Source organism: Scatophagus argus, chromosome 7 (assembly GCF_020382885.2).
Source record: "Scatophagus argus isolate fScaArg1 chromosome 7, fScaArg1.pri, whole genome shotgun sequence".
NCBI classification, from domain to species: domain Eukaryota; kingdom Metazoa; phylum Chordata; class Actinopteri; family Scatophagidae; genus Scatophagus; species Scatophagus argus.
The window spans coordinates 2338888-2357325 of record NC_058499.1 but is presented as its reverse complement, the minus strand read 5'-3'; the positions used below and the strand labels follow the sequence as shown (position 1 = coordinate 2357325).

The 18438-nt window shown below is 47.1% G+C and overlaps 2 protein-coding genes and 1 long non-coding RNA gene across 6 annotated transcripts in view; 1 reads left to right on the top strand and 2 right to left on the bottom strand.

The window, feature by feature from the left end:
* cttnbp2 (cortactin binding protein 2) overlaps positions 1–10242 on the bottom strand; it is a 76199-nt gene extending 65957 nt beyond the window's left edge. The window contains exons 1-2 of one of the 4 annotated variants that reach the window (XM_046393474.1): positions 10032–10242; positions 9787–9917 (exon numbers count right to left, since the gene is read on the bottom strand). Coding sequence is in view for 2 of the 4 variants with exons in the window: in XM_046393472.1 (XP_046249428.1) it covers positions 4678–4806 (129 nt within the window). In the remaining 2 variants the exon portion in view is untranslated. Of the gene's footprint in view, positions 1–3958; positions 4141–4677; positions 5262–9786; positions 9918–10031 lie in introns of those variants that run through there. The other 3 variants (XM_046393472.1, XM_046393473.1, XM_046393475.1) reach the window with 3 other exon arrangements.
* A 2157-nt stretch (positions 10243–12399) lies between these two features.
* On the top strand, positions 12400–17413 carry LOC124062519 (high choriolytic enzyme 1-like). Its single transcript, XM_046395347.1, has 7 exons — positions 12400–12610; positions 13049–13142; positions 13594–13743; positions 15091–15208; positions 15374–15552; positions 16166–16247; positions 16570–17413. The coding sequence occupies exons 1-7, from the start codon at positions 12551–12553 to the stop codon at positions 16700–16702; spliced, it is 816 nt and encodes a 271-aa protein (XP_046251303.1). The 5' UTR covers positions 12400–12550; the 3' UTR covers positions 16703–17413.
* LOC124062520 lies at positions 12551–18062 on the bottom strand. The gene is made up of 3 exons (XR_006843938.1): positions 17794–18062; positions 12976–13114; positions 12551–12680 (listed from the first exon to the last, which is right to left on the bottom strand). It is a non-coding gene; the product is annotated as an uncharacterized LOC124062520 (long non-coding RNA).
* Between the last annotated feature and the right edge of the window lie 376 nt (positions 18063–18438).

Below are 18438 nucleotides of genomic sequence, written 5' to 3'. Positions count from 1 at the left end.
TGATGTAACGTCACACGGAGGAGCCAAAAGATAAACACTGGAGCCCGATGAAAGATGACTTTTTTTTCCCCCAATTACCATGTTGGCGACTGCTGCAGCCATCTGCTGAGAAAGCCACATCCAGCTGCATTACCAATATCTGGAAGCTTTTCACCAGGCTATTTATTCAATAAGACTGTAACAAACCAAAGACGGTAGAGTCAAACGGAGGTGAAGAGCAGCTCGGCCTCCGCTGCACACCAGCCAGATTGGTACCTGCTCGCTCCGTTCACTCGACAGGCAGCCGTTTAGCTCTGATTTACAAGTCTACATCAAAACCTCAGCCAAGATTGTTCCATTTCATCAAGGAGTGCCACATGTCTCCAGAGGTCCCTCGCACACAGCATGTGTTTGAACACTCTGCTGCCTTCTACGTGTTCTTTATACACTCGTTCACAATAAGGGGGTAAAAGTTCACACTCAGACAATGGCAACAGAGGCCATAAATCCTTATGGATAAACAGGCCAAATGTCTCTCCTTTAAAAGCTTTGACATTTTAGCCAGGAAGGCCTTTTCAAGACGAGTGCTGAACAAAAAAAAAACGCCAAGTTTTATCAAGAAATCAGTTTTTAAACAAAGGAAGATTTGCATCTGGACCCTTTTCTCTTCAGAACGACGAGCTGGAAAGTGTTGCGTCAATCACATGTTTCAGTTTAGTCAGACCACGTTTTTATTCTGATGCCATCAGGGCAAGCAGTGAAATAAAAGCAGGAGATATTCCAAGGGATTGATTCATTCGCATCAAGCCTTCTAATCAATCCCCGAGCGCCCCGTTTCCCGGCAGCAATTTCACCGCTCAGGATCTGGACGACTCAGGGAGCCTTGATGGACGGCTGCCCTGAGCCCTGAGCTGTCAGGGGGCCTCGAGTGGTGGGTGAGTTGAGGGTGGGGGGGTCGGAGGGCTGCTCCTCTCTGGCATTTCTGCACAGTGAGCAGGTGAGACGAGCGAACACTAATTTGTTCCATGAGCCGTGTGCTTTGAGCCAAGGGCACGAGCAGCCTGGCCAGCACTCTGAGGCTCGCCGTTAGCCCTGGTCCACTTAATGAGGCCTGTGTCATTTCACTCTGAGTCGCAAGGGAAGACATCTTCCACAGTGTTCTGCTGGCAAAAGTTTTCTTAGGTGTGCAGGTTTCTCAGGGGCGCAGGTTCTGTTCCTGCAGGCTCAAAATGACAGCCTGTGAATAGACGCCTGTGAGGGGTTACCAATGGTTGCAAGAAAAATGCCTCCAAGTTGGCGGGTGGGGGCGTGAACTGTAAAAGGTTCAGTTAAGATAAGATATACTGTCCCATTCACTTCCTCCTGCATGACTAACTGATCGGTCACATCACAATCGATACCTGATTCATTTAATCAGAAGAAACACATATATTCTATAATGTGATTTAACTGACCCTTCAAGAGATTGTTCAATCATACTAAATCTTGTCGGATGACCTCTCCGAGTTGTTTACCGGGTCATTTGAGCCCCCGCGGGTATGTGGCCAAGAAATGTTGTTGTCAGGAATAAGAAGCGATGACATTACAGCCACTCATGCTAATGGCACTCCTCCAACATGGCAGCACGTCCCACATAGCCACCGGTGAACACTCTCTCCATTACACAATAGTCCTGCCAGACACTGAGGTCTGAAGATGGAGCTGAACAGGAAGCTGGGCGACATTTAAATGGCAGAACCCGGGTCTTATTTTTGTAGTTTCGCCCATCACTCATATCTGTTGTCATAACATTTTCCTTGTGAACTTAAAGTGTGAGTATAACAGGACAAAGAACAAAAAACAGTCAGACAATCAGACCAGTTTTACCAACCTTGCGTGGATAAACTAACATGACCTGCTGCACTGCAGTTGTGTGCATTCAATTTCTCTTTATAATGAGAGACTGAAACCAACATTTGATCACAGTGTGATGTACTAACCTAAAGGGGGCTAAAGTAGGTGGCTGCTAACACTGCGGATGAGTTACGACAGCTGGTTCCATTTCAGATCTGCAGAATACATGGATTCATTAAGCTCTGATGCCAAAACATCAAATCAAACCGTTTGTCTCCGGTGGAAAACAAAGAGGTAGCAGCTTCTCATTTTTAACTATCACTGCTTCAAATGACAGACATCAGCAGCAGGAGATTAGATCAGCAGCAGATAATTAGCATTCATTCTGTAGCAGCTAAAATGAAAAGATGGCCTGTTGTCTTGTCAATGTGCTCTCTGCAGCCGGTGTGTGTGTGCTCAGACAAAGATGTGGAACAGCCAGGGGGAACCTGTGGTTCTGTAGTTCAACTCTTCTTAAGAGAAATAAGATTCTTCCGGTTCATCTTCACCGTTCTGAAGCTGGACCTTCAGTATTTGTGGCTGATAAAATACAGATGGCTCACATATGAACCGTTACGGGTACCTGGAATTCAGTACCCAATGGTGGCCTGCCCCGTTTCACATACTATTTTAGCACACTAAATAGCGTGCTGGTAAAAACAATTTCCTGCACAACCAGTACCTACGTGTTGGCTAGCACTAATAGAAAAATGCTAAAGTGAAACCAATGCAATGAAAAAAGCAACGTTATCCCCAACAACAACTTCCCCAACTGGCTAATCACACGAAGATGTGGACGAAGCCCGAAAGGTGATTGGACATCTTTGACTTAAAGTAGTTGTTTCAGCCTGCATCTCTTGGTAAACACTAAAAGGTTAATCAAATAAAATCTGAAAGCTGATTCAAAAGGTTTCACGTTCCAACCTGTTTTTAAACCTGACAAAATGACAGAGCTCCATCCCTGACTGGCTCGTGTTTCTCATGGACTCAAAGGGAAAATAAATAAGAACTACTACTACTACTGTTTCCCTTTATCTTCAACAGAAAAGGCTGTAAACCTGCTGTGTGCCACAGTAACATGCATTATGGTAAATGGGTGGGAGGTGACCAGCGCCGTGCCTTTCGTTGACCTCTGAACTCTCCCTGGACCGTGAGGGCCAGTCCTTCAGAGTCCTCACAAACGAGAAACTTCCCCCACCTCAGGCCAACAACAGAATCTGCCAGGGGTGAGCAAAGAGCAAAGTGCTTTATTTAACCACAGCAGGCATGATGGTGCTGGTGGTGCTGGTGCTGGTGGTGGTGCTGTGGGGGAGGAGGGCATGGATTCGGGAGCCTCCCGGAGAAGAACCAGTGTGCTGGCAGAGCAACGAGTGAGCTGAGGAGGCTGCGGCTCCCATGTCTCTGGAGCACCTGTTCACCTCAACGCTAAATGTAAAGTAGCCTCGAGGCAGTTCTGAGCACGCTCAGAAAGGGGGGCTGGCTGACACGGTACTCCCAGCTATGCCAGCTGAGTCACTGAAATTAAGACCAATTTAGAAAGGTGTCTGGTGAACAAGGCCTCCACCCCCTCCTCCACCGGGCTGCCTCTGCCCTCCATCCACCCCCGCAGCAGCTCCTCTCCCACCTCTTTCTCTACCATCTCCTCAGCTCGCCGCACAAACCCACCCCCACCTCCACCTCCACACTACCACCCACCCGGCTCAGGGACCATGGCTGCTTTCTATTCCAGCACACATTTGCACCAGCCTTCCTCTTCAAACTCACATCCAAAGAAGCGGTTTTTGTGGTTGTTGTTATTTCACTGGATGCGGCACAAAGGCTGAGTTCTCTAAAACGAAATGAGGACAAAAGCTCGAGTGGCAAAAGCCTTGCTGTCCATTTTGCTTTAGCCGATGGGTTGATAACAACAGCGTGACAGGTTTCTTCATGGAGCCGACTAAGAGAAGGGAAAAGGAAAAGCGGGGCAACAGAGGAGCGTCTGCCCGGCACATAAACTGCAAACCTGTAAAAGGGGCAAGTGTGAGAAATCACAACTGGGTGCGTGCAAACAAGTGAAGCTCGACCCCAGTTAGTAACAACAAGGGACCACTTTTAACAAAATACTTACTGCCTGGTCTGACTGTCTCGAGTCAGTCCTCCCGCCTGACAATAAACCTGTGGAGGGACTCGGTGCTTTGTAAGGTGAGCTGCTACAACCTACACAAGCCCGTGAGGATCCATGTCGCCTACGCCTGACTGGTGAAGGACCACTTCAGTAAATAACACTTTTCAGGCCACAATCAGCTCCACGGGCCAGGTGATTGTCAATCGGAATAACAAATCAATCACCAGCCCTGAGACATTTTCTGATTTAACTCTCCTGCAGCCAGCCGGTCAGCTCGCTTTAAGTCTCTGCGTATTAACCCATTCACCGTGTTATGCTCCATGAGCTACAGTGTGTGTAGGCAGCGACGGCCAGGCGCAGGGTACTGAGGATAACGTTACGACGGCGGGGTGTCTGTTCCCAGCAGCCGGCGAGCGAGAGGCGAGAGAGCAAACGGAATTGACCGAGTCGTCCACACTGAAGAGGACAAACCACTGAGCCCGCACCGAGAGCATCTGAGAGCCGTCTATCACCCTAAAGAAAACCAACACGAAACCCTCGTTTTTCTCCAGACGCCGTCGCGAGGCTCCCGCTGGCCACCGCTGTTGCTTCACGAGCCTGTGCGGAAAAGATGCGCACTGCACGTCTCCCTCTTTTCCCGAGGCTACCTCAACGCCACGCCGATAAGAAGAAAGCGAAACACCCGTGTGGCCCCCGAACGTAGTCGAGCCCTCGTGTCTTACCGTGTCGACACTTCCCAGCACGGCGGCTGCCAGTGTTTGTACCGGAGGAGGGTGCTCCCCGCTGGCTCCCTCCGACGCCATCTTCGTACTGTAGCGGTCTGCTGGAGTGAGGGCGCATCCGGCACTCATTAACTATTGCGCTGCTGAATGCAAATCACGCCACGGACGGCCATTGGAAAGGAAAGAGAGACGAGATCTGACAAATTGGAGGAGCCGTGAAGGGTGAGAGGACGACAGGTCTCCGCCGCGAAAAGCCCACAGCCGAGTGTGCGGGCTGCAGCGGGGGAGGCGGGCAGTCTTGTAGGCGTGGACCGACCGACGCGTAAAATCCAGATGCGAAGCCGCGGTGCGCTCCCAACTGGAAAGGAGGTGCGTCTCGACTGACTGATTGACAACAGCATTTGCTGGCCTCTGTGGCTGTAAAATAAACCGGTGAGTGGTTTCCAAACTGGGGCTCAGGGACCTTCAGGGCTCCGGTGCATTAAAGGCACGAGACACGTGAATAAAAGATGGGAAAAATGCTTATTTAAGAGCCATTTTGAAATTTCTTGGATCCTTTCACTTTCACCAAATCCCACTTATTTTATTTCATTTTTCTTATTTAAGCAAGTATAAAATCATGAAAGGTCGCAGCCAGAATTTTGGAAATGTGATCCCCCAAAACAAGCTGCTGGCTGAGATACAAAATAAAAAAATAGTCCAATACAATCACATGTCAGCATCATATTATAATAATATATTATAATAATATTAGATTATAATAAAGTATCATGTCTATGTTATATTGGTTTACTATTGCTGAGGAGCCTTCACAGAACCTCTAAACAAGTGGTTCTCTAAGTGGGGTCCCTGAGGGGGTTCCAGGGTCCCCAGCAAAAAGAGGAATCCTTTATTTTTACTAATTTCATCCATTAGTAACTTGGGCAAAATCTTACCAAATGGGGCGCCTGTGGTGTAATTTATGTCATTTTCAGGGTCCTTGATGTGAAAACGTTGGGGAAGCACGACTCCACATTAGACCGAATGGGTCTAATGTGGTCAAACGCCTTCAGATCTTAAGGTTTGGCTGCACATTATGCATACAACACAAGATGTCTCGTTGCAACATAAACTCACATTGCAGGTAGTTTTATGTGACGGCTATAAACTGAAACCAGAACGCAGAGGATTCAAAACCAAAAGCCAAATGTTAATGTTAGACGAGTGGAAGCTCAGGGTTCAGATATCTCAGCTCTGCGTCTGTTTATCCCAGAGAAGCAGAGAGAGGATCGGGACTCTGGGCTCCCAGATGTGCCGTTTAGGATTAACGGACGCTGATCCAGCCTGGTCGTCCAGAATGAGGTTATTAAGTCCCTATTTAGGTCAAATGTTGCACCATCGACATTCACAATGGAAGAACATAACCGAGCGTGTGAGGACTTATGAGATGTGTAGTGGTGGCATGTGATTATGTTGCACAAAAATATACCTTTTTTTAAAGCTTAAATGAATTACACGACTTTCTGGGTGTTAATTAAAACATTTTTCAACATTTACGCTCAGGTATATGTTTCAGACCCTGCTGAACATCCCTGACCTGCAAGAGTTTCAGCCACCAACTGCTGTATTTAGGAAGAAATCAAAAAGATTTAGAAAACTACGCACACACACACACACGTTAAAAAAGTCCCTGAAGTGTAAACAGCTCACTAATGAGAGATAATATGAGATTTTTCCACTCCGCGATGCTTTCTTCTGAGGTGTTCTCTCTGCTCTACACGTTTACTTGATCCAACACGCTTTAGGCTCATATCTGCACAAGGCTGTCACTCACTTTTTCTGTTATCCACGTGGGGAATTTCAGATGTGAGTTCCCGACTTTCCCACAGAGATCTGCTTTTCTTACTGTCTTGTCATGTGTCAAATCCCAAACTCGTGTCTGAATGTGAGGCAGATCGGCGGCGATGGAGCTGTCATGTGGAGATAATCTCACCCTCTGAAAGGAAGCTTGTCATTAGCCAGTGATTACGGCGGGCGGGTGGCGTGGGGGGGACTCCGGAGATGTGGCTTGGAAACAACAACCTCCCCCATACCTCCTCCGCCTCCCCTCAGCTGGAGCTGGCTGTGACCTTAAAAGAAAAAGTTTCTCCCTGCATGAGATCCTGTCATTCAGTGGGTTTCAGGACCTTCTGGTGGGCTTATTATCCTGAGGTGGGAGGAGGTGGCAGGAGGCGTGCAGAAACTGATCTCCGACCAGGCCTGTTCTGCGACTGTGAACTTGAACACTGGAACTGATATCAGCACATGAACATCATTTCCCCAGTCAAACTCTTCGGTTGTTTCACTGTGAATATCTCAGCATGTAAACATGACAACAAGTCCTCATGTGTGAACATCAAAGTGCGTTTTTTCATTGTTTTCCACAGCAGCCGTTTATAAAATGATTTGTGTAAACGCGTGATGAACGGCGGAAAAACCTTCTGGTAAACATGCAGATTATGTTTAAAGATTCAGTCCTTAGATTGATGGATTCAAACTGATGTTAGTCTCCGATGGTGAACCTGTGAAGATCAGACAAATCAGTTTTTGCTCGGCATAAGAAGTGGACTTCATCGTCTGACATCCGTCTCATGTTTTCTCCTGTAACTCCATGCTGGTGTGTCGAAGTACAGTGAACAAAAAACTGGTCTGGGGCATAGTTTTGTACAGAAGAACTAGATACTGGTTCCAGAGATGGCACCCATTGAGACCAGTGAGAACTGGTTGCCTGAAAAGGCGCCAAGAAGGTTTCGCATCTCCTGGTTTTACGTTGCGGTTATGCAGACCACTGAACGTGTGCAGTAATGTTTCTCCCGCTGGTCCACACTGTGTTGATGTCCAAAGTTTTTATAATTGTTTTCCAAACGTAAAACCTGCGTGGGTCAAAACTTCATGGTAGAAAGAGTCATAACTGACCTTCTTTACAGGTAAAAGTCCCTCAGCTGCAGCCTCCCAGAGAAGCTGAGCCAACACGTTGTTGGGTTTGTTCTCTTCATTCGCTGAAAGATTTTCCTTTAACGCTGAACCTCCTGAGCTGTCCGTCACTCTCCTCTCTTACAGTGTCCTTCCGTTGTCAGCATCACGGCGCTCTGTCGGCGACCTTTTGATCTGTCCCGTACTCTGCGTGAACCCGGGATGCAGATGAATTGTTTACGAGCAGCTGAGGGGATCTTCTGTTCCAGCTCACTTGATCTAACAGAACACCAACGTGACTAATCAGATTTGCTGTAATTGGCCTGACCGGCGCTTAAAGGGCGGAGGTTCTGGGCAGGCACAGGGGAAACTATTGATATGAGGCAGAGCATTTCTGGGTAAACCATCTGAAATGATGTCAGGACCTGAGGAACATCTGTGGCTTGTGAAAGCATGTGAAAGCTAATGTGAGGGACAAGCAGAGCTGTGCTGCAAACAGATCGGAAAAGGCTTCCTTGTGTCGCTCAGGAGGGCACAAACAAAATGTTTTCTCATTTCATTTGCATGATTTGATATTACGTTGCTCAGCTTCACTCCGTAACAGCGCATCAGATTTTTTAAACTGATCACATGTTTTTATGCAACACCCGAGCCTTCAAAATAAGCGAAACATTGTGGAGTAGACATACAAAGCAGCATTAAAATTAAAATCCTCAAGTGCTGTACTTATACAAGGACCTTGAAATTGTACTTAATGTTACAGGGAGTCACTGGGAATATTTTACCCTACATGTAGTAGGTGACCCACAGACCCTGTCCAGAGGGTCTACTGCAGGGAGGTCAGGCCAGCAGCTCACATGGTACCCATCAGAGGAGGTCCCAGAGAAAGCAACCAGAGACGACAGAACAGACACTGACGGATGAGGCTGGAGTCGGGGAGCAGCGGCAGGGTCCTTCAGCCAGAGTCCCCCCCCACCACCAGCACCACCCAGGCCTCAGCCCTGTGGGAATACTTGGCTCGTATTAACTCGCTCATTGTTGGGACACGCAGCGGGCACAATGACTCCTATTTTGCCATCGAGGGCACAGCGGACTGAGAGTCAGTGGGTCCAGTGTGCCGAGTCAGCCAGCACGCTGACAGGAAGGAAATAACAAGAGTTAAACAGCGAGCCCCGGATCCCATATCCTGGCCAGAGCTTCAAATGGGAGGGCATGGAAGGTCCAGATAGTGACTCCACTGACAGAGAGGGAGGAAATGGAGCTGGAGGAAGAGGAGGAGGAGGAGAGCCGGGATCTGGGCCACATCTCTGTCTGATTGTCCCTGGGGGGTGGCTGCCAGTAGCTGAACCAGACCTCTGTTCAGTCACCATCCCTGCTGATCTGAAGTCAGCTCTGATCTCTCAGTTTAGCTCCATGCCGTCCCTCCACTTTCCCCCTCACACTGTCTCTCTCTGTCTCAGCTGTGGAATGGAGGCAGCAGGTGCTTCGACTAAATAGTGAAAGGCTGCTTTCGCTGCTTTGCGTCCAAAATTCAAGGATCCACTCAGTGACAGAAGAAGAGGGAAGAAGCACCAACGCTTGTCAGTGAGTGACCTCATCGAGGTCATGTCCTGCACCTCCACTTGGAAGAGTTTTTGCTTAATGTTTAAGCTGAATGAGGACACTTGACACCAGAAGGTTGTTGTCACTTTGAGTCTCACTTTAACACGTATGCATATGAGCATGAGCATTACACAAGTCTGAGGTGGAAACTGGAAGCTTCCAGTGAACAGAAGCTGAGGATGCAACACATATTGTTCAGTGGATCATAAAGTGGGTTGATAGACAAAGACAAAGTCGGGAGTGTGTCCTCACTACAGTGAATGAAGACGGGCTCCTCATGATTAACTATTCAGATCACGTCGCTCATAAAGCTCATGCAAAGTTCACCACAGGCTTGTTCACATGTGCATCCATACCGCAGCACTTCTACATAACCAGCAGGAGAACCACGTACAACAAGTCTACGCTCCGCTCAGGAATCAGATCGTTTCCACGTCTGCGTGAGCTTTTATAAATGACTACTTCATTCGTGCATAAGAGCTAAGATCTAAATTGTGTGTCTGTTTTCTGTCTTAGTGTTTAACCTGATAATCTCCTTGTTCTCGGAGATTTGAAGCAGCGATAGCACAAACCCACCACAGTGCGCTGAGGAATCTGTTTCTTCTTGTCCTTCTCTGTGGCATCTCTTGTGTTCACGTCAGAAGAACGGCCAGAATGCTCACTGATGTAGCCGGCACTCCAGACAGCCACCTTGACATTTTACGTATCTGAAAAAGGGATGTTAAACATTTGAGGAATGTAAAATGGCATAAGAGAGAAGGAGTGAAAGTGAGAGAATAACAGCAACACTGACACAACAATCAGCATGTGGTCGGGCTCACCTCCCCGATACTCGGCAGGTAGAGCAACCTGCTCCGACTTCAGATGCCAAGATGAGTCATCCTTAAACTTGACGACTTCAGCGTTTGATGGAGCTGTCATCCCCCTCGGCGCTCTCCGCTTCCCAAAGTGTTCTGCCAACGTGTCGCCTTGGCTGCTCTTATTCATATAGAGACTCTTCAGGTAATTTATAATCAACAGGAACATCTTGTAACAGCCACTGGCAAACTGCCCACTAATTACTAACTAACTGCTGAGTCTGTTCACTTTGTTGCTGTACTACAAGGTTGGTTCACCATCGCAGAAGAGCAGCCAACTGCCCGGGGGCCCGAGACTGACATGAGGGCAAAAGGTGACAGCAGTTAGTTTGTGGGAATCCTAACCAATTCTAAGACTGCTGGAAGTATCTTGCTATTTTCTAAATGTCATGCATCCTGTGTGTGATTAAAGGCGGGTCAGCACGTCTCTCCTTGCTGCACACACAACATGGCAGCCTGCTATCTGCTGCCACAGTAACACAACACTAACAGTTCTGGCAGGTTTACATTGTTTACTCTGCAAATAATCCTCGCTTCCTCTCAGTAAAACTCCTGACGTGACACTTCATGCCTCAGGGCACCGTCAGCTCTGCCACAGTGACAGGCGGCCATTGATTTCAGAAGGCCTGTCAGTCACAGCTTCAGTCAGTGAAGAATCTTGGAGATCCAGTTCAGGACGAGGGGACATCAGGTGACAGCGAGAGCGAGAGAGAGAGAGAGAGAGAGAGACGCCATTTTTCGTCTTAAAACTACGGCCTTTTAAAGAAATGATGTAACAGGCCGAGAGGAGGAACCATCGCACGTTTTCAGTGCAGTCGAACTGTTTCAGGAGTCTTCATCACAAGAAGTGCTGAGAGATTTGACTTAACAAAGCAGCAGTGTAGAACTACTGCAAGCAAGCTTTGAAGAGGCTGAAGAGAAACGCCTGCTTCCACCAGCCTGTAAAGTGTTTTATGTGATGATGCATCGCCCCCTAGTGGCAAGGAGGGACATTTAGGCAGCAGCAGTTCAAAATTTCTCTCTCACACACACACATATGAGTGATTTTGGTATTTCAGTGCAGCCATAAATTCACACACCTGACAGAGACAAGCCTTATCTTTACATCATGATGTGATGGTGTAATTACTCTGGATTGCATGGTAGCATTACTTTGTTTGTGATCACAGTCTGTTCCAGCAGAACACGTTATGGGCCCAAAGCTGTCAGTGTCCATGTAACTGATACTGCACGGCCCCCAGGAGGCTCCGAGGTAAGTGGATCTCAGCGTGGCAGAGCATGTCCATAACCCTCCGCCCACTCTTGTCATATTTGCGATGGTTTCAGAGGAAATAAAAGCAGCTGGTGAGGAAAAACAAACGCTCTCCTGCAGGGTGGAGGGGAGGGGTGTGTGTTTTCAAAATCTCAGACTGGAGTTCTGAAGGTGAAGGTGATTAAATGGTAGAGAAAAAACAAAAACATATAAGAAAATCTGAGGGGTCTGATCTATTATTTATATTTCTGACATGCAGAGTGTGTAGAGGTTTTTGTTCCTGGTTAATGGGCAGAAGTTTGTCCAGCATTTCCAGCAGTTTATTTCAAGGCCTGGGAAACAATCAAACTAAATTGTATTTTGTTTCCATTAACTGGAGCAGCTTGTGTTGTCACGTCGATGCGCCCCTGAAAACAAACCTGAAGTTCCCCGTTGAACCTCAAATTCCGCATACTTCGTAGTGCAGTCGTACTCTGATGGTTTGGTACGATGGAGCTCATGGAGAACGGAGATGAACAAACCTTTCTGATGTCTTCACCGGAGGAGGTGGTGGACAGAACCACCAGAGTCCTGTTTGCTGCTGGGTGTCAGGTCAGCTCTATCGTTGTCCTAAAACTGTTAAAAACACAACCGGCGAGCCACACCGTTCACACATGTTCCTTCATTTGTATTTACACACACTCTGCATCCTAACAGATGGTCTTTGTTTGAGGCTTTTCCTTAGATGAAACTGTGACATACTTAAGAGGGACCTGATTGTTGGTTTCAGTCTTTTCATGGACCTGCTGGCCGTCTTTCTCCAGACAACATCCTGCTGTCAGCCTTCAACAATTCTTCTCAAGCAACTGTGACCAGACTTCTATATGTTCTCCAGGGAGTGAACACTTCTCACAGCAGTTAGGGCACTCTGTCAAGATTAATGTCAATTAAACACTTAAACAACGTCCTGGTTTCCCTGGATTAGTACCGTACCTTATCTGCTAAGGGTGGACCTCAATACAAGGAGAAAAATTAACTTGAAGTTTATCAAGGTTTAACAAGGTAAACATTCTCCCTGTTTGCAGGATTAAGGAGGCAACGGCCTGCATATAAGCTTCTGCTGAAGGTGGGACTCTGTAGGTTTTGTGCCTTCACTGTCCCACCTGACATGAAGACGTAAGCTCCTCACACCGTTTACGTTAAAGCTGCTTTGTGCTTTGCTCTGACTGGTCTTTTGTTTCGGGCTGCAGCGATGAAGTGCGGTCTGAGTCTCCTGGTCCTGCTTTCAGTCTCAGCCTGGACCGAGTCCGGGGTAAGTACCACGACTGGTCTCCTTATCTCTCCGCTAACACGTTAAGAGTGATTTCAGCAGGAAACTTTGGCTGCAGACATATTAGCAGAAAGTCGATGAGCTTCGCCACATGATCTTTGCTGAGTGCTGATGGGATTGAAATTATGTTTGTCATCCACGCTGGCTTAAAGTTGGGGTTAAAAGCTCATTGTTGACCTTGTTTAAAGTTGACAAAACAGTCTCATAGACATATTTCATTATTTTTGCAATATTTTTGAAAGTCACAAATATCTGATAATACGAAAATAAACACATTTAGACAAATATCATATCAGTACTCGTAGGACATAATCATCTAACCTCCAGTTCATACACACTCCCCTCACCTGTCAGGAATATTTTCCTCCTCTGCTGGTCGTCTCCTGACGTGACAGACATGCCGTCACTCTCTGTTTGCAGGTTGTGAAGAAAGTGAGTAGTGACGATAACGATGAAGATGACGGAGACCTGAAGGTCGCACAGAAGCTGGAGAAAAACAACAACAACAATCCAGGTAAGGCACAGTGAATGCATCATACTCACTCAAACCACACAGACTATGAAAATATCAGTGGGTCACTGCTAGCTTGTAAGGAACCACAACAAACTACAGCTTCTTCCAGCTCGACTTCACTGCATGTGGTGGAGCTGCGTGACCTTTCTCAAGTCACAGCTGTATAAACCTGGACTGTTCCCAGTGAAACTGCTGCGGCTAAATGGAATTCAGCCGTCAGGTTTGTCCTTCACACCTGTGCTTTTCCTTCCCTGGTATGTCAACATGTCTTAAAATCCACAGAGGAAGGCTGATCAGTATTCTGACTTTCAGACGCACGCCTGAACCGTTTAACAAAGCTCTGTTCTGTGCTTTAAAGCCCAATAATGACCGCACAGACCCAGTGTCTGTGTAACTGTCACATGTAACTTCTGATTGGCTTTGTTGTCACTGCTCCTCGCACTCTCTGCAGATCAGAACAGCGCTGAGGTAACTGGTGGTGTAGCTGTGCCTCATCTCCGCACTCCGAGGAACACCAAACCCTGCGTCCTGCGTGACTGTATGTGGCCTAAAGCTGCCGATGGCAAAGTTTACATTCCTTATGCCATCGCTAAGCACTACAGTGAGTACATCCATGTGTTCCCTTGTAAACTGTTGCAGTAACTCTAAAGGCTCAACTTCCTACAAAAGTCCAAAGTCCACAGTTATCCTCTGGCTGAAACGCCTCCTTAGTGGTTCCGCCTTTACATAAGTAATTTATCCATATTAGATTAGATTAGATTAGATTCAACTGTATTGTCATTACACATGTACAAGTACAATGCAATGAAACACAGTTTGGCATCTAACCAGAAGTGCAATAAGCAGTAAGTGCCAGGTATACAATCATTTACAGTATGTACAGGGTATGTACAGGTGTCTATGCTACAGATATACTATAAACATGATATACAGGTAGTTGTCATAATATACAGGGTTTCTAAGTACTATGAACATACTATACAGATGGATATGTGCTTAAATGTGCATCCAGTGTAGGCGGAAACTATAACACAATTTACAAATGATATTTACAGATGTTAAATTAACTATAAATCACTAGTGCAGTGGACAATATGGAGTGTACAGCGATAGGCAGTAGGCTAACTATATTAACAGTGAGGTGGAGGAACTAGTGCAACACTCAGTACGTAGTACTCAGTTAGGATGGGGTGGAGTAGTGGAGTGTGGTGTAGGGTGAGGGTGTTAGTGGGGGGCTGAGTTCAGTCAGGAGACAGCCCTGGGGAAGAAGCTGTTGCTCAGCCTGCTGGTCCTGGCCTTGAGGCTCCTGAAGCGCCTGCCAGGCGGCAAGAGTGCAAACAGACCACGAGCAGGGTGGGAGGAGTCCTTGAGGATGCTGCGAGCTCGACGCAGACAGCGTTTCCTCTGGGTGTCTTCAAGGGCTGGAAGTGGAGTCCCTGTGATGCGCTGGGCGGTTTTCACCACTCGCTGTAGCGCCTTGTGGTCTGCAACCGAGCAGTTCCCATACCATACTGTGACACAGCTGGTCAGGATACTTTCAATTGCACAGCGGTAAAAGTTCACCAGGATGGCTGAAGACAGATGGTGTTTCTTCAGTGTCCTCAGGAAAAAGAGGCACTGGTGAGCCTTCTTCACAAGACTGGAGGTGTTGGTGGTCCAGGTCAGGTCCTCTGACACAGCACCTCCTTCAGCTACTAGACCGTCCTCCACCTGGGTGAAAGTCCCACCCACCTCGCTGTCTGCTGTTGTTATACAAAGACGCGGAAGGTACAAGCAAAGCAGCCAGTTTCCCTGCTGAAGTCTTCTACTTGCACTGTCTGGGAATGTACTTCACTTTTGATGGAGATGTGATGGAAATGTGAAAACAACTGGAAGATACTGCATTGTGTGGATTGTACTGTACTGTACTGTGTAAGTGTGGTTTCCATCTCTGTGTTTTCCCCTCCAGCTTCTCAGGAGTTGGATGTCATCAAAAGAGGCCTCAACTCCTTCTCCTACTCCACCTGCATCCGCTTCTTCCCCCGCACCAACCAGACGGACTTCCTCTACATCCAGTCTCTGGATGGGTACGCCTGTTCTGTTGATGTAATATAATACAAATAACGTATACAATTCATATTCATTCATTCACGTCAGTGAGTGGCAGTCGTATCCGGAACGACATGCTGTAAAGAAGCAGTTGTGTTTAAAAGTGTCCTGTTGAGGAACTGTCCAATCCAACATCTGTGCAGATGCTATTCCTACGTGGGCCGCCGGGGAAACCTTCAGACGGTCTCTCTGAGTCGGCAGGGGTGCGTTCACTATGGGATGGTCCAGCACGAGCTGCTCCACGCCCTGGGATTCAACCATGAGCACTGCCGCTCCGACAGGGACCAGCACATCCGGGTCCAGCTGCAGAACGTCATCAAAGGTAGGCTGCAGCCGGGACGTCGGGACTGTTTTTACACTAATCGTCAGTGCAGTGAACAGCATTTGTGACTTGTGATCAGCCGTGATAAAGACGACCACAGTCCTCATTGTGCTGCTTCATTCACTGACTTTCAGTCGCCGACTTCTTCTTTAAAACATTGAGTGAGGAATACCTTTAAAATGGCAGCTGCAGTTACATTAGAGATTCTGACAAAACCCCTTACGATCAACTTATAAAATAAAATACATTCCAACATTGGTGGTTTAGTTGAACCTTTCACTATGCAGTTCTGTTTGCTACTGGGTCTGAAATCTTGAAGGAAATGAAGGCTAACTGGTGATCGAGATCCTGGCACCATTTCAGTCTGCTTTCATGCCTCAGTCATGGACTAAATGAATGAATAAACTCACATTTTTGTCCTGTGTTGCTCGCAGCAGCCGCACTGCGATCAGGTCGTCTTTGTCTCTTTCCGCTTTAAGTACATTTTGATGCACAAAAACTCACAAAGTTTAGTCACAAATGCAGGACTCCTACTTGTGATTAGTATTTTTACACAGTGTCACTGCTACCTTTACTCAGGTATCACACCTTTGTAACTCTTCCACCACTGCAGGTCAGGAATTCAACTTCAGAAAGGTCAGCACTCTGAACCAGGAGACTCCATATGACTATGGCTCTGTAATGCACTACGGCAGGTCAGTTCGACTGCGAAATCCAGTTAATCTGTTTAAAATTCTCTTTCCAGTTAGCACTTTAATTGTCAACACTGTGTGATCCATAATTTCATGCTACACATTATTTTGTTGCCTAAGTAAACTTTATTCTTGTTTTGTGATTCATAGGCGACAGAGCCTGGTTTATTTTCCAGAGTCAGTATATTTGTCAGGGACTATTTTCCGCAGATCAAGAGGATCAACTGATGAACTGTTAAACATCTGTACTGTATATAACATCACTCCCTGAACAGGAAAAAATCCAATTTAAAATAACTGACTCTGGTCATCCTTTGTTTTGAAGACTGGCTTTCTCCAAGGACAGCCACAGCCCCACCATGGAGGCTGTCCCAGACCCCAACATCAAGTTCGGCTTGGCCAGGCAGATGAGCCAGAGCGACATCGACCGCATCAACCTGCTGTACTGCACAAACTAGTCCTCCCTCAGCTTCTTTGACCGGTACTCATTCGATATTGTGAACGTATGTAGGAGAAATCTGTTATCACGGCGGGTTCAACAAGATGCCACCACACTGCGATGAATCATTTAAAAGAGCTACGCAGATGATCACTTACTCCTTCAAAGATGCCTTTAAACTGACGGTAGACGCTTTTTACTTTAACGTGTTCATTATGAAGTGAATGCTGACTGCACAATAGGACGGCTATAAAACAAAAACACCATCAGGGTTTAGACCGGCTCCCTATGAACCTCACTTTGACTTCATTCTGTTTGCCACTGGGTACCAAAACTCCAGTGAAAATGGAGGCTGACTGATGATCCAGTCAGGCTGGCACCATTTCACTCTGCCTTCAGGTCTCCATCACAGACTAAATGAATGAATAAACTCACACTTTCGTCCTACCTCGCTGGTCCTGTTGTCTTTGCAACAGGGACGCCAACACTGATACACTCAAAGGAGGGAAAACACATGGACTGAATACACAGGAGGCTAATCAGGGACAGGTGAAACTTATCAGTGACAGGAAGTGGAGGACAGAATATGACATGAGAGTGAAACCTTCAGCATAATAAATAAAGCACTCATTTAACCTATGGCTCTTAGATGTCCCTTCAAAAACAAAACCAAAAATGTCCTCAGTGGACAGCCTGGGGGCAGGACCGATGGTTGGAGCAGGTCTGGAAGGTGAAGGTCTGGACTCTGGCAGATAGAGCTGAGCTGGAGGAAGGTCAGGGGAACAACAAGAGAGAGGGAGCTGCCCTGGAGGACGACCTGGAGGACAACATGGAGGACGACCTGGAGGCCGACTGCCAGTAATGCTGGGCTGGTTGTTGTTGGAGAAGACACACCTGTATTTAAACGTGGGCCAGACTCAGAGCCTCAATAGCTGGAATGCTGTGGAACACATCGATAACTCCAGTGTAATGCAGTGTTGGTTCTGTAAAGCCCTCAGGAGGACACTTCGCTGAGACCATCCGGTGATAAACGGTGTATAAAAACGTGGTGGTGTGTGTGCAGGAGAAGAAGTCAAGAAGACAAACTGTGCATGGCGTCTCTGTACTTACTCGCTGTGGTGCGTGGCAGAGTCGTAGTCGGAGGGCGTAGCCAAGTTCAGAGTGTTGGTCCCAGCCTGCGAGGAGAGCAAACAAGTTAAGTGTGGCTATAGATCTGTTTCCACAGCTTTAAGCTGCGCCCAGCCTTGATCACATGTATTTCCACTGCGTCCACGGCCAAAGCCAACCTCCGCCACCACACGAGGTGTGTGTGTGCGACTCTCTGTGGCCTCACACTTCAGCCTTGATCTACTGACTCCTGCTGCCGGCCACATTAAAAGCTTTCTTTGAGCTGTAAACCAGCTAGAGCAAATGAAATGTGCTCGTTACTGAGCCGTGCCGTGAGAATAACTCGCTCTGCTCTATCGGCAGACTGTTTTTGTTGACACAGTCAGCTGTTCCACCACAGCTGGAACATGGAGGCTCTGGGTTTTGTAACCGTCTTTATCGTACTGAACAACAACGTGAAGATTATGGGGTTAAAACTTTTCCTGAGGTTGTTTTTATCATTGAAATAAAAAAATGGTGTGTTCACAAAGGTTTCTGAATGGTAAACTACAAAAACAAAACAAAACAACAAATGGGCCACCAGAAGTGTTTGGATTCCTCTTTCAGGTTTGTGTTGGGTTCCAAACTTTGGGGAGAAAAATGATTGGA